At 52.1% G+C, this 26,071-nt stretch overlaps 8 protein-coding genes across 8 annotated transcripts; 3 read left to right on the forward strand and 5 right to left on the reverse strand.

The window, feature by feature from the left end:
* Window positions 1-168: 168 nt before the first annotated feature.
* UCRPA7_3397 (putative short-chain dehydrogenase reductase sdr protein) lies at window positions 169-1,426 on the forward strand (the record flags this gene model as incomplete). Its single annotated transcript, XM_007915856.1, has 4 exons — window positions 169-434; window positions 588-665; window positions 761-1,084; window positions 1,219-1,426. 4 exons carry the CDS (start codon window positions 169-171, stop codon window positions 1,424-1,426), a joined length of 876 nt encoding a protein of 291 aa, XP_007914047.1.
* Window positions 1,427-1,732: 306 nt separating this feature from the next.
* UCRPA7_3398 (putative fungal specific transcription protein) lies at window positions 1,733-4,153 on the reverse strand (the record flags this gene model as incomplete). The annotated part of the gene is made up of 4 exons (XM_007915972.1): window positions 1,733-2,435; window positions 2,505-2,660; window positions 2,727-2,942; window positions 3,534-4,153. 4 exons carry the CDS (start codon window positions 4,151-4,153, stop codon window positions 1,733-1,735), a joined length of 1,695 nt encoding a protein of 564 aa, XP_007914163.1.
* Window positions 4,154-7,791: 3,638 nt separating this feature from the next.
* Window positions 7,792-9,251, reverse strand: UCRPA7_3399 (putative ptr2-domain-containing protein; the record flags this gene model as incomplete). Its single annotated transcript, XM_007915952.1, has 5 exons — window positions 7,792-7,936; window positions 8,028-8,128; window positions 8,177-8,236; window positions 8,310-8,952; window positions 9,010-9,251. The coding sequence occupies 5 exons, from the start codon at window positions 9,249-9,251 to the stop codon at window positions 7,792-7,794; spliced, it is 1,191 nt and encodes a 396-aa protein (XP_007914143.1).
* A 1,536-nt stretch (window positions 9,252-10,787) lies between these two features.
* Window positions 10,788-11,929, forward strand: UCRPA7_3400 (putative clavaminate synthase-like protein; the record flags this gene model as incomplete). The annotated part of the gene is made up of 2 exons (XM_007915858.1): window positions 10,788-11,150; window positions 11,429-11,929. 2 exons carry the CDS (start codon window positions 10,788-10,790, stop codon window positions 11,927-11,929), a joined length of 864 nt encoding a protein of 287 aa, XP_007914049.1.
* A 132-nt stretch (window positions 11,930-12,061) lies between these two features.
* Window positions 12,062-14,029, reverse strand: UCRPA7_3401 (putative tpr domain-containing protein; the record flags this gene model as incomplete). Its single annotated transcript, XM_007915910.1, has 1 exon — window positions 12,062-14,029. The coding sequence occupies one exon, from the start codon at window positions 14,027-14,029 to the stop codon at window positions 12,062-12,064; it is 1,968 nt and encodes a 655-aa protein (XP_007914101.1).
* A 912-nt stretch (window positions 14,030-14,941) lies between these two features.
* On the forward strand, window positions 14,942-16,122 carry UCRPA7_3402 (putative uv-damaged dna-binding protein; the record flags this gene model as incomplete). Its single annotated transcript, XM_007915886.1, has 3 exons — window positions 14,942-15,335; window positions 15,410-15,905; window positions 15,957-16,122. The coding sequence occupies 3 exons, from the start codon at window positions 14,942-14,944 to the stop codon at window positions 16,120-16,122; spliced, it is 1,056 nt and encodes a 351-aa protein (XP_007914077.1).
* Window positions 16,123-20,513: 4,391 nt separating this feature from the next.
* UCRPA7_3403 (hypothetical protein) lies at window positions 20,514-21,979 on the reverse strand (the record flags this gene model as incomplete). The annotated part of the gene is made up of 3 exons (XM_007915854.1): window positions 20,514-21,124; window positions 21,203-21,374; window positions 21,431-21,979. The coding sequence occupies 3 exons, from the start codon at window positions 21,977-21,979 to the stop codon at window positions 20,514-20,516; spliced, it is 1,332 nt and encodes a 443-aa protein (XP_007914045.1).
* A 2,956-nt stretch (window positions 21,980-24,935) lies between these two features.
* On the reverse strand, window positions 24,936-25,870 carry UCRPA7_3404 (putative cytochrome b-c1 complex subunit rieske protein; the record flags this gene model as incomplete). The annotated part of the gene is made up of 3 exons (XM_007915986.1): window positions 24,936-25,268; window positions 25,343-25,431; window positions 25,591-25,870. The coding sequence occupies 3 exons, from the start codon at window positions 25,868-25,870 to the stop codon at window positions 24,936-24,938; spliced, it is 702 nt and encodes a 233-aa protein (XP_007914177.1).
* Between the last annotated feature and the right edge of the window lie 201 nt (window positions 25,871-26,071).

Consider the following 26,071-nt stretch of genomic DNA (forward strand, 5'->3'; position numbering starts at 1 on the left):
TGCCTCCTGAAAGAGGCCGCTCAGGAATCTCATCATACCTTAGCCATATTCGATCGATACTTGATAAGACTTCTCCCCCATCATTCCAACAGCCTGCAAGTAAGCCTTACTTTTGCCAGCCGCTCCTCGCCCCGGAATCACGACCGATACTCAGCCACGGCTCCCTCCATGGCGGACAAGCAGCAGCCTGTGACGGGCAGGGCGGTGCTCGATAGGAACCCCGACAAGTTCCTTGCGCGCACCGTGCACGACCTGATCTCTCTCAAGGGTCGCACCATTGTCATCACCGGCGGCGGTCGTGGCCTCGGTCTGGCCTTCGCCTTTGCCGTGGCCGAGGTTGGAGGCAATGTCGCCATCATCGACCTGCTTGACAAGCCGCACGACCATTTCAAGAAGCTGGAATCGGAGTTCGATGTCAAGGTCAAGCTTTACAAGTGAGCTTCCTCCTCCACCTCTCCTCTCGGCAGGCTCTTGATCATACGCGGAGTCTGAGCGCGTATGAGCCCACAAGCATTGCGAGGTGTATCTCATCACATCGCAAACGGCGTATGGAATGCGGGATGCTGATAGAAGATTCACCTTCGCAGAAGCGACGTGACCAATTTCGAGGCCCTCCAGAAAACCTTCGACGAGATCGTAACAGACTTCGGACGTATCGATGGCCTGTAAGTACTCGTCCCTTGTATGCCTTCTGGGATTCTCTTCCCCTGGCCGTCTTAATACAGACAGCTCCTGCTCACACGAAGGCCCCAACCCACAGAGTAACCGCTGCCGGCATCTGCCCCGACGAGCCCTTCCTGAAGCGCGGGCCAGAGTCCGTGGCGCGATGCATGAACATCAACGTACTCGGCACATACTATGCCGCCCAGCTGGCTGCCGCCCAGATGGCCAAGCAGGAGCCCACCGACTTCAACCCTCGTGGTGGTTCCATCGTCTTCATCGCCTCCATCGCTGCACATGTCGCGAGCAAAGGCCAGACCACTAGCGACTACTGCGCCAGCAAGGGCGCTGTTGTGTCGCTCGCCAAGGCGTTGGGCGTGGAGCTGGCCGCGATGGGCATCCGTGTCAACTCCATCTCCCCTGGGTAAGCCTTCCCCCGTCTAACCGCTCAAACCTCTTGTCATGTTTTCATTTCTGGATTTATCTCGCATTTCTCGCTTCATCAATGCTTGCTTCCTCTTTCTGAACAGAAGGACTAACCACGGAATTGACGAATAGGTACATGTTGACCGACATGACGATTGACCTCTGCGATCGCTACCCCTGGCTGGCAGACATCATGGTCAATGAGCCGCCCATGCGCCGGATTGGCGACCGGACGGACCTGAAGGTTCCTGTGGTCTACCTCCTGTCGGACGCCAGCGCGTATCACACGTCGGATGACATCCTGATCACGGGGGGAATCCACGCAGGACGCTTGCTCTGAGCGGACACACAGCTATGCTACATAGCATTGCTTACTGATCATGTAACGGCTTGATTGGAATACTCACCCTACACACGCCAAGCGACGCTGAGAGGAATATGATACTTGCTGCTATTGTACATAGTTCGGGCTCTATTGGGGCCCCTTGTCATAGACTCAGAAGAAAAAGAAACGAACAATTGAATATTCAGCTGTCGCTATGACTGTGAAATGCACATGTCTGACCAGATAACCGCGCTCCTTTGCCAATCTTAAGCAAATGACATGATCGAAAGAACTGCTTTTTGTTTTGGATAGCCCTCTGGATCAGCTGGGCATGGCATGGCTCGACTGCACCGAAAACACGTTGCCCCAGTTCCCCGTCATGCCCTCCATGCTCGTCGCAAGCATCCAGTCGAAGTCCAGATCCATGCCGAAATCAACGGCCGTGCTGTTGCCGCCGTCTGCCCAGCACTCCCCCTGCAGCGACGACGCCGTCTCGGCGCGGAAGCGCACGGGCGGGCTCTCGTCGCTGGGCCGGATCGACGCGCGCGGGCGCTTCCTCGTGTTGTTGGCGACGGAGAAGCCCGACCTCGTCGAGGCGGTCTCCTCGCGCCCCGAAGCCAGCGAGTTCGACCGCGCCTGCCGCTCCCAGTGCCGCTGCAGCCTGATGAGGAAGTCGCGCGCCCGCCTGGCCGTGTCCCACGACGGCACGAGCTCGTCGAGCGCGCGGAAGCAGGCGCTCAGGTCGGCCAGGATCTCGTCTTCCCTCTGCGGCTGGTAGCGGGAGACCGTGGCGAAGACGAGCAGCAGGGCCGCCGAGAAGGTGATCGCGACGGCCTGGATGTTCATTCGCCTGAGCGTGTAGCGCTCCTCGTACAGGCGAAGGAGCTGCGCGATAGAGCTCGCAGCGTCCATGCACATCTTCCTAGCGTGGCCGGCGCCCGGACCTTGGGGTGGCTGTGGCTGGATATGTCTGTTTGACATCCAAGGCCGGTGGGCGTAGATGATACTCTGGTAGTATTGCATGCTAACGGTTCGTGAGCGTTAGCGAACAGGGTAGATCGCGTCGGCTTAGGGATGAGGAATAACCACTTACTGGAGCAAAATGACATGGGGTAGGTACGTAGCCTCCCGGTTGCCAAGATCCACGCGCAGCTCGGTGGGCAGACTCTCTTTCCAGTCTACGAGCTTTGTGACGGTCTGATGGTTAAGCTCTTGAAGAGCGCTCTTTGAGGTTATCTCGCTGCCGTATCTAAGGCTCGCGTGAACATGGTCAGAAACCGTATCAATGGGACATCTGCTTTGTCTTCAGACTCACAAGGTATCCCTTAGAGGTGACATAGCCTCAAAGAGTAGGACCTGGTATCTGCAGACATCATCTATGTGCTCGGTCATGGGCGACAGAGACTGCTGTATAGATGTGTTTGGGTTATATTGTCCGGGCATCTCGGCGCCGTTCTTCGTGCCAGGCTTGTCTAAGCTGACACCCTTCATGGACATGCGGAAGGGCTGGCCAAGATAAAAGCTCCAGACACTGCAAATGCTGTCAGTAACCACGTTTCCAAAGGCCAAAGATTAGCAAGCTCTTACTGGTCTACTACAAAGGCAGCCCAGAAGACGGTCCGACGTAGATCGGCCTCCGCCGCGGTTACCACGCCCTTTGCTATGTAAGGCCTAAGATCATGGTCTAGAGCGAGGTTGTAGGACAGTCGCATCGCCATGCCTGGAAGACGGAATCAGCCAAAGGGCAGGAACCTGGGGGCTCTCATCAAGGATCAGAGAACATACCGCTGAAGAGCCATCCTCTAGCATCCCTGCCACATCCTATGTCGTGTGCGCTCAAGAGGACCAAGGTTTGGATGGTTGCGACGCAAGGCGAATCTAGTTCTATTTCCAACAGCGCCTTTACCCTATCGGCGAAGAAATCCGCAAGAGACCTTGGGAACGTGACAAAGGCCGGGTGGTGGCGAGAGTCAAAAGCTGCCCCCAAAGCACAACTATATACGTACAGGTGGAAGTTAGTGCCTGGCGGACATGACAGGGTTATGGGTGTTCTCAAAGTCAGACGTACATGGCGTTCCTGAGGGATTCCGAGTAGTAAGACGTGTCCTCCCCTTTGTCACACCATGTCACCTTGGCCTCTTCGTACATCTTACGATCGACGACGTGAAACGAAGGGTCCTGCCACGTGAAGTAGAGTTCCATCAGGTGGTTCTCCACCTCAGGCGGGACTTCTTTGTTGAGGCCGAGGCGGTCTAGATGCTCAGGCCCGTCGTTGCGGATGGTGCGATGGACATTCATGCTTACGTCCGCAGCCGGTGTCTCCAGGAGGTTGAAGTTGGATGTAGATCCGTAGAATCGAATGTGGCCGCCGGGTCTGATATGTAGAGTTCCCACTCTGTCGGACAGCTGGTCTACAAGCTCATCGACGCTCTCGGAGGGGCTCATTCCGTCGTCCAACTCCATAGACGGACAGCTGGCCACGCCACCGGACACGGACTGCTGCTGGGGTGGAGTTGGGATATTTCCATTGAAGGCCGGCGGCAGTGCGGCACCTCCCGGGACGTATCCTGGATGTACCATGGACCCCTGTGGAATGGAGTCTGGCTGTGCGTTCCAATCCCAACCGGCTGGGTTTGGAACAATGCCGCCCATGTTGCCGGCGGCGTTTGCAAGCTCAAGCAGACCTCGAATGGCAGGAACCGGGCTGGCTCCGGCATCAGACGACCCCGGCATGCCGGACATGTTTGGTGCCGGTGCCGGTGCCGGTACTCCCGCACTGTTTGGGGGCTCAACGCTCCGGTCTAGGCGCGGAGCAGCGGCGGGAGATCCATGCGTCGCGCCGGTCTGGCTTTCCGCCCTGTCCTGGCCCCGTTCCGGCTGGATGCGGGGGAGCTGCAGAGTCTGGAGGATTCCTGATAACGTTTTGTCATCGTGCGGTGCCATCGGGGGGCATTGCAAGCCATGGTCCTCGATGAACTGGGAGAGCTGCTGCACTCTGTTGGAGAGCAGTTCGATAGCGACACGAAGTGAGAGTCTGATACATTATTACAGATGAGATCAGTACGTCTAGGTCTAGCCAGGAGCAAGAGTCCGAGAGCAAGACTGTGCTGTACTGACTTGCGCTTATCTTCCCGGGCCTCATATTGGCACTCCTTTCCCTTGCTGAGGCAACTTGAACAGGTCGGCGTCGCGCCATTACACTTTGCCCGGGGTATTAGCATTGACCATGCACCTGAAGCTGAGGCTGAGCCTGAGTCTGAGCCTGAGCCCACAAACAGGTAAATGTGGGGTCTGGGGTCTGGGGTAGACTTACCTTCACCTTACTCTCCCGACAAGCGACGCAGGCTGTCGTAACATGTTTTCTCTTGGTTTCTTGTTTATTCGGTGACGAGTGCTCCATCTCGGTCGGCAATTGAAACCCGGACGGGACCGGAAGGGGCAGTAGGCCGGGCTATCGGTCGGTGTTATTCCGTTCCAGCGACGTCCGAGAAGCCGTGTCTTGGCCGAACTGGCTAACAAATCAGTATTATCTCCTACAAGGAGCAACCGTTGGTGGGTTTGGCAAAGCAAAGCAAAGCAAAGCATGGGTAATTGCATACTGGATCGCATGAGATGAGAAGGAACAGGAGACGTATGACCGATCCGGGAGATCTTTGGTGATAACCGACCCCATACCCTACATTCTCCGTACGTAAGGAGGCACTGCCTAACTTAGTTAGGTAGAGCAGTATCTCCCTAGGTAAGGTAGCAAGGAAAACCCCTCAGCCGGGGGCCCCGTGGGGACCCCTTTCCTAGGTCGTGTGCGGCGGGCGTGCAGTACAGTGGCCAACAAGCGGGGAAGCACCCCAAGCCACGCCAAACCATACCAAACCAACCCGATATCCCGCACTTTCTCTTGGCTGTGGAGGGCGATCCGCGGATAATCTCCAACTCTGGCGCATGACCTGGCTTTTTTTTTCAGCACTGAACCCCGTAGACTCGACAGAGATGTTGATCACGAGAGCGCATGATTTGGTAGGTAGGTACCTAGGTATGCAACTGCCGGGTGTGGATTCCTAGGTACATCACGCGGGTTGGACGGGGCCCCCGCTTCTCGGAAACCAAATCCCGTACTATACAATGGTACAATGAGGGGTCCGTCCACGGGTCCCTGGGGTCCACCTCACCTCCACGGGGCTGGGGGGAAGGTACCTCTTGGCCGGCACAGGCAGTTTTTTACATTCACAAAACTTCAAAAGGAACAGTCAACTCACTTATGAGCTCCTTTTGCTTGATATTGCCTTTTATGCAGACATTCTTCGCCTTGGCGGTTCTTAGGAATTGCCATCGCGAGCATCAGAACTAGCATATGATAATGGCATCTTCTCCAACACTCGACTTGAGATGTATTTCGTGTTTACTCCACATATGCAAGCTAATGTAGTAAAAGAAATTCGAAGAAACCAAGTGCAAGAAGATTAATTCGATCTCTCCCAAAAGCCCGACCCCCTTCCTGACCAATATATAGTCTACCGTTTGTGTTTTCGTGATTATCGTATTTCAGTACTAAACCATACCCATCACATCTCGATTTCGTAGCCCTCGGTGCCCTCATCATGCCTCTTTATCACGAGTGTCGATGGCTCGAACCCATTCATAGCTCTCACATTGAGCGGCTGAAGGTTCATGTTCTTGTGATAGACTTCTAGGGCGAATTCTTTCCTCTCGGGAGGGAGCCTATCAAACACAGTTATCGGGGGCCCGTAGACGTTACCAAATACGTGAACACCACACGTCTTGCAAGTTGCACTGCCACCGAATTTTCGGCCTGTCAGATATTCGAACGTATGCTCTCTACCGTGAATTTTGACCTTATCCTTTGTTGTGTAAACGCCGATGTATGCGGTCTAGTCGAGATGGCGAGTCATGTTAGCCCAGCCCCCTTTCATCAGACTTAAACTGGTATGGGGGCCCACAAGCCTTACTCTCACACAGCTGCTACAATTATCTTCCTTGATCTCTTCCCCTTGAATAGGTACAAGTAACTCTGCTGTCACCTTCCCACACTGGCAAGAGAAGATATGCTGGGCATCTGTTCCGAAAATGTCCGGTGTGTTAGGCTCTTTGTCCTCTGGAGTGTTAACTATGGTTATGTCTGGTCTAGTCGGGAGCAGCGTATATGCATTAGTTCTCATGATCATTCCTTTAACCAGGCAGCAGGAGGAAACATACTCGATCTGGAAAGGATTGACATAAGGTTCTCGAATAGCGCGGATGTTGACCGCCAGCTGGCCCCTGAGCGGGCCTTGTGTATGCTCACTAGTAACTTCTGTGCCACAGACGTTGCAGAACTGTCCAGTCAAGGTGTTCGTAAGCTTAAAGACCCGCCAACAGAGAACGCATGGGCTTAGGTAGCTAGAAAGACCCACATCATCTCGCATAGTGGAAGTCCTGTACTGTGTGAGGTGCCCATCATCACGCACCACGGATAGGGAGCCCTCAGGAGGAACAAGCCATAAGGATCCCTTCTTCTTGCAGAGGCTACACGCGCACGAAACGGCGGTCCGAATTGGAGGCACCGAAATATCGAAGCGGAAGCGACCGCAGTGGCAATTGCCATGGTAAGTAATAGATTCCTGAGTGGTTGACATGATGCTCATGAGTCTAACTTAATGCTTTAGTATTGGCAATACCTCGCTCTAACTTGTGAGAAGAGCTAAATGATTTCTGGACCCGCTCAGGTGTGGACAGACACGATTTCGCTGTCACCCCCGACCGATCAGATGTTGGTCCAGTGCATAATGAACCCCGCATAACCAGCACTCTCAGCCCCTTCCCATGGTCCAGTATAAGAAACTCATGATTGGCTTGTGTATTCTGCTGTGCCTCCAGCATTATACAAGTATGGTCAGTTATCTCGAATCACATTTTTGCCAAAGTACTTACCGGGATTGTAAGGCTTATCTATAGGTCCAGTATCGGTGATCAATGGCAACTGTGGGTTTTCTGTGTCGAGCAGTGGCTCTTTTAACTCGGCGACTCTATTATCATATTGCAGCTTCGTTTCCTATAATTTTGATGGGCCTCCGTTCGGCCAGGCATCTCACGAGTAGAAGATGTATGGTTCCAGATGAAGAGCTTCACAATAAGGGTTACAAAATATATTCTTATCATCTTTGTTGAGCAATCAACCTCACATAATCCAGGTAGCAGTGATTGTAAATCATAAGGGCTGTGTCACTCATCATTGCAGAGTTCACATTTGAAAGAAATAATGGATAGCTGTAATTAATCCTAAAGAGATCTGATGCCATTCCCTTTGTCCAGACGGAATCGCCCTCATACTGTTTCGCCGGTTGGTACTATGGGTTGGTGGGTGCAATGGTTGATCTCTGCCCAATTTACACTTTCCCGGTGTCCGTCACTGCAGCTTCCTCCTCGGTAATACCCATCCGGTTCAAGTCTGTATTTTCCCGATGTTCAACATTACGGAAGAAATACCAATTGAAGAAAGAAGCTAGGAGATTGGCTATTCCAATAGCGACGCTAGGTTGGCAAGTCAGTTGTCATGTAATAGATATTTCGGAGAATCCCTCGACAGGTCCTGCCACTGTGTATCAAAATATAGACCACTTACAATGGCCAAATCAAGTGAGGGTCCTTGAACGCTGGCGAAGCAATCTCCACAATTGCTTGCGAAATGGCGTAGGTGAAGAAGACGATGGCCATAATACTACCCTTCATCCTGGGTGGAGTCATTGTGTATGCAATTTCGTATGAACTGACAGACACCATGATGCCACCAAGTGGCTGCAACCAGAAGGGAATGATGGTAAGCCAGGCAGACTACAACACACGTTAACCCCAATTAAATTATATTATGTGATACAATCAAGCAAAGCACAAGTGAAAGGCTTACTAAGGGAGAGACACCAGTGCCAACTTTACACTCGGTAGCATGATAGCCACATGGACTAGTCTCGTAGACTTGCCACTGAATAATTGCAGCGGCTGCGTTGAGGATTGCACCTATGAAATATCCACAAGAAATACGCTGGATCAACGAGAAGTTGACGCCTCTTTTTCGAAGGCCCGGGTAGAGAATCCAGTTGTATATCGGGATGGCGACCACAGTAGAAATCGGATTGAAATTGTTCAAGAGGTCGTTAGGTAATCCGTTCGTCGTCATGGAGCCTGCCATATTTGTGAGAATTGTATTGGTGCCTCCATCAGCCATGTACCAGATGGGCATGAGAGCAAAGACACGGAAAGCTTTAAGAGTCGTCTTCATTTCGTCGACGAATTGATCGTCCCAGGATATCCAACCAGGTTTGTGTCTTTCTGCAATTGCATCATATTTACCACTCTCCATCATTTTTGAGGGCTTGACGGCCTCCCAATGCTCGTCCCTGACCTTAAGACCCTTGGCCTCCTTGTAAACTAGGTTGACAACTTTGGCTCCATCAGCCACTGATGAGCCTCCGGGAGGATACATTGTTATACGTGGTTTGGCCCACACCATGCATACGGGGCACAGGATGTATACGATACCAGGCAGCATGCTATAACAGTCAACAAAAATTGCTATGATGCGCAACAGTCAAGAAGGCTATACTCACTAGGCGAGCCAGAAGCCGATTAGTTTCTCGCAATACGTGGTTGCAATTGCGAAGAAATCCCCGAGATTAGCAGCCCAATAGTAGAGTAATAGCATCCGCTCAACTGTGGCATTAGGGTCAACGATAACCTTCTCTCCGGTCTCAAGAACTTTCACGTGCTGCTTCTTCACGGTACACTGATCGGCGATCATAGGAGCGATAGTTGGCTTGATAAAGCCGGAAGCAAAGGCCAAGGTGATCATGCCGATCACAAATGGGGCAATAGCATGGCCCTCCTTGATTACACTGGGAATAGCGGCAATGACCAGAAGGATATGAGATATGATTCCAACAAGGATACCATACCAGCAGGCTTTATATCGTCCAAGTTTTGCGTCTGCGAGATACCCACCCAGCAGGGGTGTACAGTATGCGAGAAAGGTGAACAAAACTGTAAGGGCTTGGGCGGTCTGTAAACCAAGGCCCATGGCGCCTGGCGACTGTTGCGTCCCTCTAGGAGGAGCTCCCTGCCGGTTTTGTTGTCAGTCGTTCTGCCTCAAATCTGCTTGTAACGGTGTAGATGACTCACCCATCCATTACCACCCTCCGGGAGTGGACGTTGAATGAAATTAGCAAATACTCCAGTCACGCCATAGTATGATGCATTGTTGGCTGCTTCTATGAAGCAGAGAACGTAACCTGACCAAGAAACAGGGCCTGCAACTTTTCGAAGAGTTCGTTTCTCTTCTTCGGTAGGAGGGAGTCCATCGTCTTCAGAAATAGCCGGTTCCATGAATCCAACCGCGAGAGATCTTTTGGAATCGCCCGAATCTCGCTTGGCGACAGCCTCTGGTGCTGCAGCTAAGCCGTGACTGCCATCAAGACCAGACAATTGGAGATCAGAGACAATGGCAACATCAGTGGCAGCTATATCTGTTAGCAAACCTGAAAGTGGCGGAGAGAATGTCACAAAAAAAAAGGTACTTGCCCATCGTCGCAACTTGTTGAATCTATTCTCAGTTATCTTTTCGCCAAAGATAAGTCGGACAACAAACGAATCGAAGCTGCACTTGCACGATTCTTTTTAACTCCAATGGCCTATTCCGGGACTCTCTCCCGAGAGATAAAGCCATGCTGATTCATACAAGCTGATACGGAATGGAGCGCTAAAGCGGGATTCGGCAAATGCCAATGATAAGGCCGTCCAAACATGGCAATGACAACTTAGGCAATTCTAACAGTTGCGAGAAGTCTAGTTGCCGGTGATTTGGAGCTTATCTTTCCAACGGATGTAAGTCAATGAAAAAATGGGGTCGAGTTATGCTATTGGTCGTGACCGTCGGGTCCCCGTTGTATTCCCGAGTCGAGCTATTCCAGATTCCTAAGTTGAGAGGGGCAAGTGATTATGATTAGCAAGCCTGCGATCAGATATAAGAGGGCTTTGGCTTGTCGGGCAATTCCATGTGGTGTGTATTTAAGCCGACGTTATCTCTTTAGTCTAGAAATATGCGTTGCAGTCTCGGTCCTATCGCCAAGCAACCGTGATGCTTAGGTGCCGTTGTGCCGTCAACCCCACTTAGCAGCCACATCGCCTGGTAAGATCAAGTTGCCGATTCGGTCGCCCAAGAACTAGTCCGAGATGCGGAATGCGGAAGGACTGGGGAGGGGTGTCATCGCCAAGTGGATGGCAAATGCTTGTTTGTTCATCAATCCAACATGCTTCAATGGGCACCACTCTTCACTTTGTAACAACAACACTAACAGCCCGATTTTGCAACTCATTTTGATACACCATCAACATGGAGAGCTTGACGTCTCATCACTTACTACCACCATTTGCGGATGGGATCAAGACAGCTCCGCTAGTATCGGTATCTTTTGTCAAGCTCCAGGCCGGTGACAGCGAAGAGTCCAACACCTTTTTCAAAGCGTGCCAGGAACTCGGTTTCTTCTATCTGGATCTGTTAGGATCAGAATTAGGAGAGAAAATAATCGCGGAAGCGGAAAGACTCAACACTGTCCAGAAACAATTCTTCAAATTGCCGAACAATGTCAAAGACATATATGGCCGTCCCCATCTCGATCCGTTCTACGCTTACCGGTACAATGAGCTCGACGCCAAAGATGAAAATGGGGTGACCCTGCGTGGAGAAAACTATAACGTAGGTCTTGAAGCATGGAAATAGACAAAGATGCTGAGTGCGGAGCTTATGCGAAATAGATTCGCAAAGATGACATCCTCGGGAACTGCGAACGCCTTGCCTGCCATTCGATGATCCTTGAAAATCAGGAACTCCTCAAGAGCTACGCACTACATTGTCGAGCCGCCATTGACTGCTTGCTTGAGCATTTAAATACTCACTTGGAATTGCCATCCGGTACACTGGCTAATCTGCATCGAATTTATCAACGCTCTGGCGATCATGTACGATTCACGCAGGCGCCACCCAGCGAGTTCGATGAGGCTCGTGCCAAACGCGCCGAGCATACTGACTTTGGATCGATCACCATCCTCTTCAACTGGCTTGGCGGGCTTCAAGTCAGGCTCCCGGACACGGAAGAGTGGGTCTACGTCCGGCCTATCCCTGGTTCCTGCGTGGTCAATCTTGGCGATGCCATGGTCAAATTCACTGCTGGTCTCTTGCGCTCTAACATACACCGTGTTGTACCGCCTCCGGGAGAGCAGGCCGGTTTGACACGCAACTCATTGGTATTTTTTTCAAGGCCAGAGGACTCCGTGGTCCTTAAGCGACTTAAGGGCGGCATTATCGACGCCCAGCCTGTGATGGAGACTGGCGAGCCCGAAATGACAGCTCACGAGTGGATCATGCAAAAGGGCACAGGCAAACTCCCGGGTGTATGGACAAAGAAGGGATTCGAGTGGAGGGAGAACGACGAGAGGCTCAAGAATGCTCCAATTCAGATTGCAGGAACAGCATAGTCCAATATATGTGCATTCGTGTACCTCTGTCGCCACATTCTTCGAAGGTGCAGCTTGCAAATCATTACACAGCCTTTTGTCATTGCATGTGTCTTATCATCTTGAAATTTGTTTTCTGATTATTTTGTGAGTTTACCTCGATGGCGCTATCTCAAGCCACTGCTCAAGTCCTAGACATGCTTTGCGAGGTAGGTCCTTATATCTCTTCTCGTCGTAGGTAGCCTTGAGAGAATTCAGAAGACGCCTGGCTTTGAGAACTGTAGTTCTCCTTGCCCCTGAAGGGTTCTCCCGCTGCAGGAACCCATCGGCCTGACCTTCTAGCTCCATCCGCTTAGCACGTACATCGGCACCATCTGCCTCCTCCGCAGCACACAGCGCACAGCGACACTTGAAGCCCCACGTCCTTTGAAGTGACGCCGTTCTCGCCTCATAATCGCTCGACTCATCATAACTGTGTGTGATCTCCTCGCCCGCGGCAATCTTGCGTGTCGCACGGATAATCAGGAGATCGCCCACGTGGTCCTTCTTGGCATTGGGTACACAAGAATGGTTTGTATAGGACGCCCATAACCAGAAGCCAGTGCTGGCATTGCTGACGTCCTCATCCTCCGTCTGCTGTCCCGTGCCAAATGCATTCCGCTGAACCTGGTCGTGGACCTGGAATGTATCTATGAGAGGCTCCCCATCGCATTCACGAAGCTTGTTGCCGAGGCCTTTGTAGTCTCCAAATGTGTCGAGGAACTTGTTCGCCTGCGAGGGGTTATTCAAAAGCTTCTGTACCACCGCCTTATGCAGACCGGCCGGGTAGACGCGGATCGCAGCATCGTCTCGAAGGTCACAAGTCAAGGCAGAGAATGCTTCTTTCTCGTGGCTCCAAACAACGATGAAGGCTTTCTCGCACATGATGATCTCCTTCGGCTCGATGTCTCGAGTCGCAAACATGCCCCGCCCTGCTCCAGGGCTCTCCTTGACCTCAGTATTGCGGGTGAAGTTTGCAACGTCGGCACGCCCCTGAGTTTTCGACAAAGTCTTGACCACCTTGTTTAGGTCGTAATTACCGGTAGCCTCCTCATCTAGACGCAGCTTGATTTTCCGTAGATAAAGCTTCGCGTACTGATTTTCTGGTTCGAGTTTCTGCTGTTCTTCAAAGAAACCTTTAGCATCTGCAAAGTCGCCGAGACTGTATGCCGCACTACCGGCCCGGTAATAAGCCTTTGCGTCTAAGGACTTTTCTTTCTCTCCTTCACTGTGTGTTAAAGATGATAGAGCATCTGTCCTGGCTTCATCAAAACGCTGCAAGAGAAGGTTGACGTGAGATCTGTTGCGGTGGAGATCGTTACGCAGAGTCTTGTTTGCTTCGTCATCGTCCGTGATAGCCTTCAGACCTTGAGTGTAGAACACATGCGCTTTTGCAAAGTTTTGCTTCTCTAGTGCAGTATTCCCCTCCTGCTTATACTCTGTTGGGGTTTTGGTAGCGGGAGTCTGGCGAGTGTCTACTTCACGCCATGACTCTTGATTGTCGCTATAAGCCGTGATGATCAAATCTGACGGATGATCGATTCGGATGACCGTTTCACCCAGGTTATTCAGGGTGTAGTACGGCTCCTTAACCAAGAAGTCAGAGCCCAAGTCGAGAACATTTCGCCCCATCTTTGATGTGTGCAGAAACACTTCTAATCGCTCTGAGTCATCGGCCGAGTCGCCTTTCACAGCAGCCCAGGAGGATGCCTTCAGCTCAACAACTGGTGATGAACGGTGCAGCGCAAGCACTTTTCCACGGTGATGCGTTTCCATGCGTAGTTCGGAGAGCTTCATAGGTTCCAACTTTGCCAGCTCGGTTGTGCAGGGCGGATATGGATTCCCAACAGCATATGCCACCATCGTGTCCTGGCTTTTCTTGGGCGCCCCCAGGCCGAATGCCGCCGAGGCAAAGTCCTGCATTAGAGAAGATGAGATGGCTTGCTGCGTCAAGCCTTTGGGCTCGCTGGGTTCCCGTTGCTGGCCACTTTGCTCTCGACATTTCTGAATGCGGTCCTTGACAGACTTTTGAACACGCTCGGACTCCTCCGGCGTCATAAAAAGAGTGTTGGGAGGTGCCATGGTGAATTTTTGTATAAGCGCAGAGTAATGGCGAGATGCTCTACTACGAGGCTTTCTTTACCCCTCCAGGCGCGGGGCTCTCAGCGATCTTTGATCGCCCCTGGAGACCCTGCAGAAGAGAAGTTGATGTGACCGGGACAGATGCTTGTGAAGAAAAGGGCCTTTTTCTCTTAGAATTCGATGTTGTGTTTTAAATCGGTGGTACCCTGAGAGGCATCTTCTCGTTGTGAGATCTTTTGGATCCAGATTTTTTCCCAAGCTGCAAGTGCTGTAGTGCCTGGCCGTTGATGACTAAGGCAGGCGAGAGCCCCACGAAAGACCAATGCCCCACTAACCTGCAGATATCATGGCTTAAAGATGAGGTATGGTGTAGTCAAGTGTGTTAAACTCGTTTGACGAATCTCATGTGTGATAGGATCAGGATCTACTGACATTTGTTAAGCTGTGGCGAAATTCTCAAAAGAATGTTTGGAGTGTTCATATCAAACGGGTTGTTGTGAGCCATTGTGATTCATAGAGTTGCTGAAGGGTAGAGTTATAGATAGTAAGCGGGGGCTCTAGTGCCGTAGACGCAGCAGCCCCAAGCATGTGTTTGCGCATTCTTCCCCATTGGCTCAAGCTATGGCCGGGGCAATCGGAGGGCGATCTCTTGTTAGTGCGCTCTCCCGGCTTCCGATCTCCCCCTATCAATGTGTCATCGCCGTCCGTGTTCTATCATTAGATATTCTCTCCTCCATTTACTAACCATCTCGCCTTACCCTCTGCTACAGCTCTTGTATGTCTTAGAGCATTTCCCTAGATATAGTAGACTCTCTTCAGAGCATTCACGGCCTTCCCCGTCCATAGCATTCCGAACGAACCAATCAGCCCGGGAGCTTATCTCCAGCCCTATTGCTCGCACGAAGGCACAGAATGGCCATCTTCAGCGCGGTCCCGCCTCCTTCAGACACGCCCTCGCAGGGCGCGACTTCGCAAGCCCTGCCGCATCACGGGCATTCTGCGTCTGGCACAATTGACATCGAGGCATGGACTGTGTCGGCTCTCGAGTCGCTTAGCGTCTCCCCGATCGCGAGGGGCACCGGGACCCCGCTGGCCATCCCCCTCGACGAGCACGGCAACCCGCGCTCCGCCAACGCGACTGCGGCAGGTATCACAGGGGAGCGTCGTGTCACCATCGCCCTTGATGGAGATGCAGCTGCCGTGACGCCTCCTCGTCGGCCCCCCTCTCGCCGCGACTCGATGCGCCGCAGGGAGGCCCTCCTGAAAGGCAAGGAGGGCAGCCGGCAGAGGAGGCGGTGGGATATGGGTAATGAGTGCTCCCCCATAGCCTCAGGATAAGGGGTATAGTTGCAGGGCTATGCTAATGTGATATGCTGCCAGCTCGTCTCTGCGATGTGCCGAACGTCGAGCCCCCGCTGCCCTCCGATTGGGAAGTGCATCCCACCCACGTCGTCCGTCATATTCCGTACCATATTGCGCAGTATTGGGACAAAGGTCTTCAGCAACAGGTTGAGGAGAAGAAGGCGGCGGTGGCTCTGCAACGGAAGAAGCGGGCTGGTGACGCTGGCAAGGTGCCCCGGGACCTGCGCGATAAGGTTAGGCATAAGCCGGGCCTCAAGGGCTGGGTGCGTGTTCTAGAGGAGCCCGTGCGCCAGTTCCTCGTTGAGCGTGGTGTTGGCGAGGAGAGACGCGAGGACGATGATGACAGCCTTGATTCCGAGGATGACCAGATCGTCTTCGTTGGGCGGAATGGGTCTATGCGCGACGGCGGCAAGCGAGACGGCTGGAAGCGGGCGCATCGAGAAGTCCACGAGAAGCCGGTCGACGCCGGCATGGTTTTTGATTCGTTAGAGGATGACGAGAGTGGTGCCTTCAAGTATGTCTCATTTGAAATGATGAAGAAGAGCCTTACTAACTCAGTATCTAGGCGTTGGCTTACCCACTCCATCTCCGACTACTACGGGCTTGATTCGAGATCTATCACGATGGGTAACCCCTCACGCAGAGTTGTCTATATCGGCATCAAGGACGCAGATATCCGGAAACCGCAAGTGCGACCGGAGCTTCCACGACCCTTGTGGGAGCTTTTCTGAATTTGAATTTTGTTGATGGCATAACTGGAGTTGCCAGAGGGAGTCCGTTGTATACTATCTACTCAAGCACCTCAAAGCAATGGTGCATATAGATAAAGTAGAGTTAAGCATCTCAGGGTCCAGATCAGGTCCGAACGCGTTTCATGACCTCAAAAATGTCCTAGTGAGCCTGGCAACGGTAAACCAGTACGGCGTAGGAGATCGCTGTCAGTCATGACCTATAGCTCATTCAGTCCATGAGATATAAGGGAACATACACACTTAGTACCGTGAAACACACACGCAATCCCGCTGGTTGAGGAGTGCCGCTCCGGCACGCATATGCAAGGGCGGGGTCCAACTTAAGGCTGTTGTGTCGGGTTAATGAGAGTCTCGCTCCTTGGATAGACCTAAAACACCATTCTGGGGAATTATTGTCCGCTATCATTGGCCAGCATGAGTACATGCTCACAGATGTGCCAAGGCAGATCGTCATTAAGCATCTGCTATACACCTACCAGAACTGGGGCTCTATAGCCAGTGCCAGAGGTACGGGTCTCATTGGCTAATAGCAGCAAAACTTTCCTATGTAATATACACAAACAACAACATTTGCCCTTGCCTTCCTTCGCCGTTCACGGCAGATATGTCCCACGCCACCGGCTGGCATATCCCTGAAGATGGCCGGCTAGCACGGCTCCGTGCAGGCCGCTAGAAACATCTTGAAAAGCGCTGTCGTCTGGCTATGGGGACTGGTGGAGGATTATCTCCTGTCTTCCGCGGTTCTACTGGATCATTGACATCGTCTTTCGAAATGCTGTGCTATTCTATCTTGATATCTCTCCTCGCAGGGGCGAGGGCCAGTCTCATTGAAAAAAGGTTCAACTTCCAACCGTCAGTTCAAGCTCATCAAATGGACACAAAATACAGACTAATCCACGTTTCAGGATTCGCAATGGTTTCTATCCTCTTGACGTAGTTGATCAGCTGGCAGCGGCCTCTATGCCAAAGGTCGAAGCATGGATGGCCAAGAAGGCAGGGTCAACAAATTGCACGCTTGAAAACGCGGCTGTGCGACGAGAATGGTACGTGTCAAAGATACTTGGTAGAATATAAATAACACCGATCCAGGAGTGATTTATCTGTTCCGGAGCGGGAGGAATACATCAAAGCCGTGCTTTGCTTACAATCCAAACCGGCACGAGCACCGAAAGACCAGGTGCCCGGAGCTCTGAGTCGATATGATGATTTCGTTGCCACACACGCTACACTAGCTATGATGCTGCATGACACAGTAAGATCTCAGACTCCGAGCCCACCAAAGTAGATACGTTTCTAAAGATTTGGACTTCTAAAGACGCATTTGTTTGCAAGCCACAAGTACTTCATATGGGTCTACGAGAAGGCTCTTCGCGAAGAATGTGGTTATACTGGATATCAGCCCGTAAGCCTTCATGGTCAAAACTCAATGGCAAGCATCTGAGAATATAGTATATGAACTACGACCGCTACGCAGCAGATCCCATCCATTCACCTATGTTCAACGGGAACGCATCCAGTATGGGTGGTAATGGTGCGTTTGTAAACTATACGGGAGTGCCTCAGCCGTTCAGAAAACCATATGACCATATACCACCTGCGGATGGCGGTGGGTGTGTAACTGAAGGACCCTTCAAAGAGTGTGTACATAAGCAAATTCCACGAAACGTATGGCCGATGCTAATATTGTATAGCATGATTGTCAGCATCGGACCAAAGGCGGCAATGGTTCCTGGTGTACCGAAGAACCCTCAAGATGATGGGCTCGGCTCAAATCCTCGTTGCCTTCGTCGTGACGTGAATAAATACTCTGCTGCTGGTGCCACGGCCAACTATACTTATTCGTTGATCATGGACAACAAAGACATCGACAGCTTCTACAATCGATATCTTGGACAGCCACCGCTAAAAAATGATCCTCACCCATGGGGCGTAAGTCGTCGAGAATTCCAGTATCTAGATCAAGGTATAATTGACACATGATGTAGCTCCACAATGCAGGGCATTATATGATTGGCGGAGACCCGGGTGGTGTAAGGCCTTTCACACATAACATCCACATAAGTATGGTCTACTGATACAAAATTAGGACTTTTACTGCTCTCCTGGCGACCCAGCATTCTGGTTCCACCATGGCATGCTGGATCGAGTGTGGTGGATCTGGCAAATGCAAGATCCTGAGAATCGTGTCAACCTCATACCAGGAGGAGCCGCGATGAACATGACTCATGGCAAGCGTGGCATGGAGGACGTGATTGTCGATCTTGGCTGGACAGCACCTCCCGTGAAGTTGGTAGACTTGAATGACCAGCTTGGTGGTAATGGTGGTCAATTTTGCTACTATTATGTATAGTTCACGGTTACAACACTCCAATCGGAATGTTAACAATTCTCTGGATAAAAGCCATTCCCTGGAAATAACATCAGCCCTCAAACATTCTGTTCATCACAGCTATCAACAATATCCATGTTGTATCGCCGGCCTGACATGATAACGTATAATGTCAAGCCAGATCACTGCTTTTTATGTTGGGAATAGATGAAGTTTGCAGCTGAAGATGTATTAGTCATGCAACAATGCGGCGGAGATTTGCAACATACCAACTGGAATTAGTCCATTGTCACTGGCCCAGTCTCTCACACCGTGTCTCTCCTTCCCCGTGCCCCAGTGCTGGCGATCGTCCGGTTTCGTAAGATTCAGAGAGTCGGTGGTTCCATTTGCCGGTACAAATACGAGAAATGCATATCGATGCTTACCCGTCTTCTTGGGCGGTCCAGGGGGCTTGTATGGAATGATATCTTCTGTGCTTGTGAGAGTACTCAGCTCGCAATTGCTCGAGGAAGCTGCAACGCCCGTCAGGATCCAGTGGCACATCTCCGACCACTCTGGGTTGTCTCGGGATGGCGCATCTGGGTCTGTCAAGGTAATTGTGTAGGTCACATTTGAACTAAACGCTCCTGACACAGACTCAGGGGCCGACTTGAAAGAAATGCTTGGTGCATCTTGTAGCTTCTTCGGTTTCAGAGTGTTGCCCAGATCAGCGTACTCATTTGATGACCATTTGACGTCGAGCAGGAATGAGGGGAGGAATTCGTCAATGACTGTGGAAATCAATCAATTAGCGATTCCAGTAAGCTAGAAGCAAGGACACAAACCAGTGGGAATAATCTCGGCTTTCTTCAACCTGTCCGCTGGATTAGCCACGTGAAGCAGCAGATAGTACATCTAGAGCATGAATTCTCTTACTCGTGCCGCACTTTATAGACTCCTCCTTCAGGATCAATTGGGCTCAGCACCTCCTGGGCTTGTCGGAAGAGGTCCCAGCTCAGCCCTAGCTTGAGTGCTGATGCTGTGCTGGCCAGAAGAAGGCAAATCGCTAATCTCGTCATGGCCCGCACTTCGGTGTTGTAGACTGCAGTGATCACGCTGTTATGAGTGTGTGCTGGATTGGATCAAGTATTTTCCACCGCTAAATTAATTTGGCTTGATTCATAACATGAGCTGAGAGACGTGGTCTCGTACAGGTGTTTACAAGAGTTTGTTTTGAGGTGAGGTTTGCGGAAGCGAGGGTCGCCCCGCGCCGTTGGTGATGTCATTCCGTCGTATGCGAATATGGTCACACATCGACAACCCGAAGCTATCTACTGAACGCTCGAAATTCAATACTGTATTACTTTCCACTAACGAAATGAGTCAATATACTTGGGTTTATATTGGGGTCGAGCGAGTTCAATCCAGTCCAGGTCAAGTTCTGGTGTAGCTTGCGGGTTATAAGAGTTCACCTAACTCGAAAGAAACCAATACTTAGCATTCATCCAAAATCTTCAATAATGAATTGCATGATAAAATCAGCTGGAGACACGAATGATTCCAACAATTAAGGCAAACTTGACGACGGTAAATCATGGCTTACGCAGCAGTTGAGTATTAATTAGGAAGAGATGCGCTTCCCACATCACCGCAAGGCATACTAGGTTCTCATTGACTTCAAGTTTGAGCAAGACACACATGCAAGTCGTCGGGAAAAAAGATGCTTGTCATCATAAAAAAACCGCTGTCAAGTTTCCTCTGCGCCTTGTCATAGCCGATTGCGGCTCGTGTGTATTTACACCGTAGCAGACTTGTTGGTACACAAGACCGAAAAGACTCTTTAAACCTTTCGTCATTCAACTACCCCAATCACAGAAGGTACCATTCATCATATACCAAGAAAATGTCATGTCTTCAAACCACATGTTGTTATGTGTATCTAAGACTTTATAGCCTGACACCAAACCCATCTCGTCATTGTATCGAGATATGGAGAGAAGAAAAAAGAGAAGCCCTTGAACCGCTACACCGCTGAAAACACCCCTGCCCAAGATGGCATGACTTACACGCCCAGAGCACTGTTGAAGGCATCAGCTGCAGCCTGGCCCTGCTGGGCCTGAGCCGCAGTCGAAGCAGCTTGGCAGTCAGCGACAGTGGCGTCAGACGCGTCGCACTTGGAGGCGAGCTGGCCGCAGATGAAGTCGGAGATGACCTTGATGTTCAGGGCAGAGCCGTGAGTGAAGGTAGCCTCGTCAACAGGGGCGAAAGATGCCTCCTTGCGGCCGTCAAGGTTATCGGCGAACTTGATGGCCGGGTTGGCGCAGCTGCCGAAGTCGACGTTCTGGCGGATGCGGAACTTGCGGAGCGCGCGCTTGGCGACACCGCTGGCGGCACGGCATGCCTGCTCCTGGGCGTTGCAGTCGCCGACAGAGGCGTCGATCTGGCCGGAGTTGGCGGCGTTGGAGCAGGCGTTGTTCTGGACGGCGCAGGCACGCTGGATGGCGGCGCCTACATTGACGAAGGTAGAGCCCTCGACGGAGAAAGGACGGTCACCCGCGCTGCTGACGACGGGGACGGGGGCGGAGCCCAGGTTACCAGTAAAAGCATTCACATTGGTGCCAGTCGCAGCCTCAGCATTGTCCGCGGATGCGGCGCTGCTGGACGCGGGCTGGGCTACAGCACAACCTTGCCAGTCAGTATTTGTCGAGACACGACGCCAGCGTTAACACGACGCTTTGGGGGAAAGCCTACCAGTAGCATTGGAGGCAGCATTGCCAGCGGCAACACCAGTGCTGACACCAGCGACGGCGGCAGCAATCTCGTCTTCGGTGACATCGGGAACCAGGAGGTTCTGGCTAATGATGCAGCCAACAGCATCATCGGGATCATCGCAAGTATTACCAGCAGCAGTCGCGTCGTTCAGCTATATCAGGTCAGTATGAGGATCGTAATTACGGGGAATTGTCATGGATGACATACATCGCCAGGCGCGAAGGTACCGCTCTGGATGGCGAGGTTGGGATCAGCACCGATAGAAGCGAGTTGCACGGCCACTGCGAGAGCGATGTCCTTGTTGCCAGAGGCGGAGGCGGAGGCAGGGTCTTGGTGCTGGGTAATAGCAGCAATCTCGGCGTTGACGGCAGTCTCGTTGCAGAGAACGGACTCCAGACCGACCTTGCCAGTGTTTCGCTCAAGAGCACGGAAGAGGATGGCGTTGGCTTGAGCAGTGATATCACCAGCAGCCTTGGCATTGGTGAAAGCCTGGTCAGCAACGATCTGCTGGAGGCAATCGAGGTTGTCAACATTCGGGGCACCGGTAGCAGCGGCAGCATTGCCGAGCAGTGCAAAGACGGCGTCTTGGATCTCAAGAGGATTGTCCAACTGAAGAGCAGTGTTGACGGCGCGGAGGATAGCCTCATGGGAGTGCTCCTGAGGAACCTCACGCTTGGTGAATCTACCGGTGAACAGGGGCAGCTCACGAGCGGCAGTTAGGCCCGCAAGGGCGAGGATAGTAGCTTCGAACTTCATGGCGTCGTTAGATTCGTAGCGAACAGTGGTATCAAAAAGTGCAACGGATCGAACGGTCGAGAAACGAGGGCCGGCCTGGTGTTGAATGAAGTAAATACAGCAGAAAAAGAGTGTAGCGAAATGAAGTTCCCAGAACTGAAGAAACAAAGAAAGAGAGTGGAAGTTGAAGACAAGTTAAAGAGTGTGAAGACAAAAAGGGAGAAGAAACACCGTCACCCGGGAAGGAAGAGAAGCATTATATACGGTCTGGGCTGGGCAGCAGGCGGGAAGTCGACGATGGAGATCGTACTCGAGCCTTTCGTCTCATACTTTCTGAGCATGGATCCTTGACCCTTCGCCTAGCACCTTGTCTGCAGATCATGATGGGCAGGTCAGGGACGCCAGGCGATGCCAGGCCGCTCCAACCGCTGCCCTGTCATGAGCGCCACCGGCTGCATTGCACTCCGGGACAACCTACCTCATCAAGGGTTATGATCAAATGCTGGACAGGGATGCAAGATGGAATCTGCCATTGTGCGGGGACCGTTTGGGCTGCCAGGGGTGCGACAGAGCCTTGTCCTGGCCTGCGATGTTGCAGCCAGGGATTGGTCGTGACGAGAGACCGGGCCAACCTAGACCACTCTGCGTACAATTGCATGCCAATTGCTGAGCGTCCGGAATCGAGAGCCGACGGCTGTCAAGCGAAAAGGATCCAGCGCTGAGAGACCTGACCAGCCTCACGTCCAGAACGAGGCAAGCTTGGCATCGTGCGACGTGCTAGCTTGCCGAGCGCTAGGAGCTTGTTTCTTCAGGGCCATGATACGAATACTGGTAGTAGCTGCTCATGTCCAGAGCCTCGGTAAAACCAAATGCAATTTTCTCAAGCATTGATCTAGCACACGAAGAGAGGAGTGGTTGATTGATTCAAAATCTACCGCCTGTTTGCTTCCTCATAGGCATAGAGGGCATGAGTAGCGGTCAGCAGCAGAGACACAGAGACTCGTCCATGATGTGTGTGTATGGTGCATCTGGTGCATCTGGGAGACGATGGAGGTGCGGCTCCTTTCTCCCAGACAGTCAGACAGCCAGACGGGCCACGAGATGACTACGCCGTAAATGTTATGGAGAAGCTGAGCGATGAGACCTCGCTGTTGTTAGAGGATGTAGAGTTCTGACAGATGATCGGACGCCTCACGTCTCAGGTCGCCGGAGCCGCACGCGAAAGGCGGTACTACGCGAGCCTTGGCACACAGGGGTCCCGCTCCTTGACAAACTTGTAACACTACACCAGCAACTCCTTCCAATCCGCCCTCTAGACAACCACAGGAAAAGTACCTGTACCGCAATCGGGCATTTCTTCAGACGACGAGCGTCGCCGCTTCACCGTACCTATGCCTTTGCTAATGCCTATCCCTCGACAACACAGTCATGGAAGCTTCTGAAGCGCGCGCAATGCTCCGTGACAGGCTGGTCTATCGGCTCCTTCTGGTATAATCTGCTCGTTCTCTGCCAATCCGGCCCAGGGCCCGATCCCTGCACCCTTGGGGTTGAGACTGTTCAGACGGTAACCCTCGAGGGTATTTCGGGTCATTGCGAGTCGAGGGCAGACGAGATGAAAGGGCAACCGGTACGAGGCATGTCTTGCCGCCTCTCGCCTTTAGCCAAGTATCATCGACGAGCAGCATTGCTCATCCCAACAAAGTCCCTACCAACGGCCAGGTACGAAACTGGCAACACGTGTCGGACCGTTTGAATTTGGCCAGATACGCGCCCCGCAAGATCTTGCTCTCGTCTGCTCGTCGGATGATTCGAGTCTGAGAAGTTTGGACGAACGCTACAATCGAACGGCTATCCCTACCATTTTCCATGTGCAGTGAAATCTCCAACTGATCTTGTTCAATTCAATGTTCCAGGTGAGGGTCGGTGCTCTAAAAGATTTACAGCAATGAGTGGATGATCGAAACAGTAGCCCCTTCGCGTCCAAGAAGATGAAGTGCGTGGTAACAGCCCAGATCACCATCAGCAGAGTGCATACTCGTTGCCTTGGTAAGTTACGACAAAGCCTGTCTGGAATAGGGCACTACCGAGTTGATCACTATCGAGTGCTCGGTGAGGTCATTGTCCTTGGTAGATGGGATGAGCGAAACATACAACTTGATCCAAGCAGGGGAAACTACGCAATGCAATTCTGTGATTTCATTGGGGCAAATCGCCTGTCGTCTTTTCTGTCAACACCGTCATGGCATAGGATGTCCGAGCTTATGCCATACCGGCGCGCATGAAGGAGCAGCCACACGCGGGGAGAGGGTGAAATGTCACATCAGCACGGCTCCTTCTCGGCAGACACACATCCTGTCAAGCATGATCGACGGGTCGTGGCCTTGGCCCACCCATGATCCCATCAGAGGAAGTACAATACGATGGCATATAAGATGGCCCAGCCTGCGATCGCAATGTGGTCAGTGTCGTGTCGCATCCAGAAAATCATCGAATTTGTGGTAGATATGGTTTCGGATCATTTATCCATCATTATCCGAGCCGGCACTGCGCCCTTGGCACCCGTTTGACACAGATTGCCCATTCGCGTCCCATGAGATTGTGCTGTACGGTTGGAATGAATCATATGCTGCTTTAAGCTTATCACGAGAATCGCTCGCCATTTTACCTGGATCAGAGGGCCAAGGATTCACCATCGTCGCTCATCTTGGCTTGTGCACCTTTTCTTCAGTGAGGCAAACAAGAAACACGATCGCCAACACAGAGGAGTCACAGGAGCAGAGGAGGAAGCGGCTAGTCAGGAAAATGATTTTGTCGATTTTCAATGCTTGGGATGTTTGTACAATGGCATTGCCGAGGGCATGTCTAGAGAAAACCCAGCCCAAATCTCTCCTCCACCCAATGACATCTATAGGGGACCACCCAGCTGCCCAAAGACAGACAACTATTAGTCTTACTGTATTCGTACACCATCAGCTCCTTAACCAATGACAAGCTTCCCGTCCTCGGGGAAGTCGTATGCCGGAATCTCGAGGTTGAGAGGGGCAGGTCCCTTCCTTATACGTCCTGAGATGTCGTAGTGAGAACCGTGGCAGGGGCAGAACCATCCTCCAAAATCGCCAGCCTCGCCGATGGGGACACAACCCAGATGTGTGCAGACACCCAACATGACCAGCCACTCGGGCTTCTGAACACGGTCCTCGTCCGCCTGGGGATCTCTTAGTGACTGGATGTTGACCTTGTTCGCCTCGTCGATCTCGCCCTGAGTTCGGTGTCGGATGAAGACGGGCTTGCCTCGCCATTTGATGATAACCTATAATGGCACTGTGTCAGAGTTGACCATGCTTCGACTATTTGCATGCGCTACATGGTGCGGAGTAGACTCACGTTCTTGCCCTCGGGGATAGCAGCGAGATCGACCTCAACCTTGGCCATGGCCAAAATATCAGCTGATGCCGACATGTTCTTCAGGAATTCTGTTCAGCCAATGTCAGCCATCTGCAATTCGTTTCAATTTGCCTTGCCCCTTGTTCATCTAAGCCGCGTATAGGTATCTTTGACGCTCTCTCGTCTTTCTCTCGATAATTTCCCCAATCCTTCCGATTCCACCGTCGTGTTCCGAGGTTCTCACTCACCCTGAATCGTCGACTTGGCACCAGCAGCAGTGATTGCGCCCAAGGTTCCGACCATGAAGTACTGGAACATCAGGTTCGTGTTGCCGCTGCTCTTGGCCATGTAGTGGCCGAAGTTGGGGACCTTTGAGGCCTTGCTCTCGCCCTTGAACGGGCTCTCATAGCTGGCAGAGGCGTCATTGCGGGCCGGTGTCGTGCTGAGGGCGCGGACGGGCAGCGTAGGCTTGCAGCATCGCGGGACGGAGCGCACAAACGTGCGGGAAGCGTTTGTGAGTGGCGCCATAGCGTGTTGCGGTTTCAATTGGGAGGAGGGGAGAGCTCGTGAGCAGGAATGACCTGAGGTCTTTTTCTGAGCTTGCTTGGATCTGAAGGTGTTGATGTTTCCGAGCTAAAACTTTTGCTTGCCTCAGGCGACAATTGACAGATCGAAATTGGCTGCTCCTCATTGGCTCAATTGTGCTGAAGCCCGGCACGTGATGCCCCG

The sequence above is a fragment of the Phaeoacremonium minimum genome, assembly GCF_000392275.1.
Source record: "Phaeoacremonium minimum UCRPA7 unplaced genomic scaffold PA7_03_scaffold_270, whole genome shotgun sequence".
Classification (NCBI taxonomy): Eukaryota; Fungi; Ascomycota; class Sordariomycetes; order Togniniales; family Togniniaceae; genus Phaeoacremonium; species Phaeoacremonium minimum.